This window comes from Drosophila guanche, unplaced genomic scaffold, assembly GCF_900245975.1.
Source record: "Drosophila guanche unplaced genomic scaffold, DGUA_6, whole genome shotgun sequence".
Taxonomy (NCBI): domain Eukaryota; kingdom Metazoa; phylum Arthropoda; class Insecta; order Diptera; family Drosophilidae; genus Drosophila; species Drosophila guanche.
The window spans coordinates 5,777,752-5,780,872 of NW_022995749.1; the positions used below are offsets into that span (position 1 = coordinate 5,777,752).

General features: G+C 45.3%; 1 protein-coding gene across 1 annotated transcript; it reads left to right on the top strand.

Moving 5' to 3' along the window:
* Positions 1-563: 563 nt before the first annotated feature.
* On the top strand, positions 564-2,523 carry LOC117585582. Its single transcript, XM_034275119.1, has 2 exons — positions 564-828; positions 956-2,523. The coding sequence occupies exon 2, from the start codon at positions 1,155-1,157 to the stop codon at positions 2,502-2,504; it is 1,350 nt and encodes a 449-aa protein (XP_034131010.1). The 5' UTR covers positions 564-828; positions 956-1,154; the 3' UTR covers positions 2,505-2,523.
* The last annotated feature ends 598 nt before the right edge of the window (positions 2,524-3,121 follow it).

Sequence of the window (3,121 nt, forward strand, 5' to 3'; positions counted from 1 at the left end):
CAGTGGGGCAGGGGCAGTGGCATCTAGAAATTATCAATGGTTTTCCCCATCCACACAGCTTAAGTCTACTCTCCATAGTTGGTGTGAACCTCTTCTGATCGACTGCTAATCGCTTGCTAAGCTGCCAGATACTTTTGATTACACCGTGCTACACGGTTAAAACCACATTTTTCAGTGGCTCTGTGATGAGTTTTTGTAGGCTTATGTTTTGAAATTTTGACACTTAATTCTGGGATAACTTTTTGGAAGTTTTTTGCATGGAAACAATTTCTAAAAACTCATCAATCGGGTAGCCTAATTTCGAGGGATTTTTATGTCACTTTTTACTTGGCTAATTTCCAATATTTGTATAGGAAAAATCCGTTTTACAGCAGTAAGTACCTTCTTCGATCACTCTTTCGTCCATTGATGCCAGCCATTTCTAGTCTCTAGTCTTCAACTAAGACGCCTGTTGTCCAGTGTTATTAGATTATTCTTCACTCTTAGCGCAGCCATTCTGTCTGTTCTTTTCTTTTCTTCTACATTTTAGTTGTCTGTTTATTTGTTGTCTCTGGCTATTTCCTAGAAGTCTGAAAGTCACCTAAAAAAGGAGAAGAACAAAAGCAAATGCTGACCACGTTTTGTTAGCAACTTGCAATGCTGCAACATCCGGCTGCTGCAGAGCGAGCGAACACGCCTCAGCTCGTGTAATATGCAAACTAGAGACGAGACTCCAACAGCAGCAGCAGCAGCAGCGATAACTGTACAGATAAGAGCGGTAGCCACAGAGACAGCGTACGCTTACAAATTGCAGTCAGTGTGCTGAGTGCAAAAAGGAAATTCTCACAGGTAAATCTGTCTCTCTCGCTTCCTCACTGAAAGTTACCTACGAAAACTGTGTGTGGACGGGGCAGGCGCAGGCAGCTGCTGTCAAATAAGGATTAAATAATATACTAAATATCGTTATACCTGCCAGCTATCATCTACCTATCGTTCGGATCACGGATCACCCCTCAATCTGCCTGTGAGCCTAGGTAGCTCTAATAATTTTTTGCATAAAACCCTTCCGCGACAGCGGCAGACGACACATTCCCGCTGCAGCCGCTGAGCAAGCAACACAACAAAACCACCTCTAAAACTTAACACAAATTCTGCGTGAAATATTTCTAACAATTATGGAGCTGATACTCTCGGATCCCGCCTACAAGAGCATCATTGAGGGCGCCAAGGAATGCTTTCTGCCGCCGCCGGAGGAACGCGTTCCCAACTATCTGGACAATCTGCACATTATATTCTTTGAGCAGATCTTCGAGGCCATTGACAATCTCAGCGATCAGGTGCGTTTGGCACGTGCATATCCACAGTTCATACCGGACATCCTGAAGATCTGGCAGAAGCGCTTGAACATGATTGTGGGACCAAACACAGCGTTCTTAAGCCTGTTGGATATCGAGGATTATGTGTTCTTTATGGATCACATGGCTGATCGCTTCAAGGAGCTGCATGTCAATGAGGATGGTGTGGGCTCGTTTGCCCAGTTCTTTGATTACATACGACACCTGAACGATATAAATGTGCTGCGTTTGCCGGGTGTGGAGACCTGCATACTGGCTGGCAATCCCAACACGGTGGTCGATGATGATATTCGAGATCTCACACAAATGCTGCCCAATCTGAAGCGTTTGATCAGCTGCATGAACATCTCTGGCGCTTATATTTGGTCTTTCCGTAAGCTGGAGGAGCTCGTCTTCAACTCGTTGTACCATTCGGTGCCACTGGACAGTCGCTGGATACAGGAGGTTTGCCTGAACATGAAGCAACTGCGCGTCCTGGACATTACCGATCAATTTGACAGCGGCGTACGCCTCACGGACATCAAGCTGCCGAATCTGGAGGTGCTCAAGATCAATCTGAGCAGCGTGGAGTGCATGATATCGGATGTGCTGCAGTTGCCCAAGCTCAAAAAGTTGGCCGTACGCTTCGATGACTCGCGACAGTTGCACGCCGATCAGGAGACCATTTTCCAGCAGATAATTGTGGCCAAAAGTGAGTCCATTACACGCATTGCCCTGAACAATGAGGTGGTGCAGCTGCCACCACGTTGGCATCAGAGTTTGCTGCTCGAGTTGCCGCAGCTGAAGAAATTGGTGTGCGAGAATTGGTATCATGATGACTTCTTCCTCGATTGCCAGCACATCCCTTGCCCACAAATGGAGGTCCTTAGCTTCAGCGGCTGGGAAATAGTGCGTGAGTTTAAGCTCCTCGAAATGGTCGCCGAGTGCACAAAGCTGCAACATCTCGCCTTGAATGGCTACCACAGCATCCAAGATCGCTTAGAAAAACTCGCACACATACGCTGGGAGGAGAAGAATGCCAAGCCCTTGCAGGTATTTAGCGACACAATGTGGACCACTTTGATGCCCGAGGAGTACCAGAAGTGGTCCAACAATAAGTATGTTCAAGTGACTTGCGATGCCAGCGAGTACGACTACCAGGAGGATGGTTTTGAGTTTGATTTTGTTTAGATTTAAACACAAACTTTTTTGTATTGTATATAATAATTTCAAAGAACTCAAATTTAATTTATCTGTAAGATGTATTTTATTATTGCTTAATTTTTATTGTAAATACACAAACACACGCATCCAACACGCTTCAATTTCTTCAATATGTTTCCATCCTGCCTTTGCGTTTTCAAAGCAATTTTCCAACGAGCGCTTTAGGGTCTCACAAATGGAAAAATCAACAGAGTTTATGGTCTGTACGCCGCTTGAGGGGACTGAGTACTCACATGTGTATGACCTCCACTGGTGGAGTCCACAGTCTTGGCCAATGCCACTCCACACTTTTAGCCACTCCACTCCTCACTTTTGGACCGCTCCAACTCTTTTTGGCCAAGTTAATTTTGCGAGGCATAAATTATTTGATTTGATTGAGTCGGAAAATGAGTTCGCAAAATGCCCAAAGCGTTTTTTTCCAACGCAGTCAGTCGGTTCCACGATCCGCACGCTCCCTGCTCCCTCTCCACTCCTTTCAACTCTTTCAAGTGGTCATCAGGTTTTGGCTTTTTTTTGGCTTTGGTACTCTGTTCTTTCCGGGTACACATTGTTGAGTTCTTTCTTATGTTATAGCCTTGGCTTTA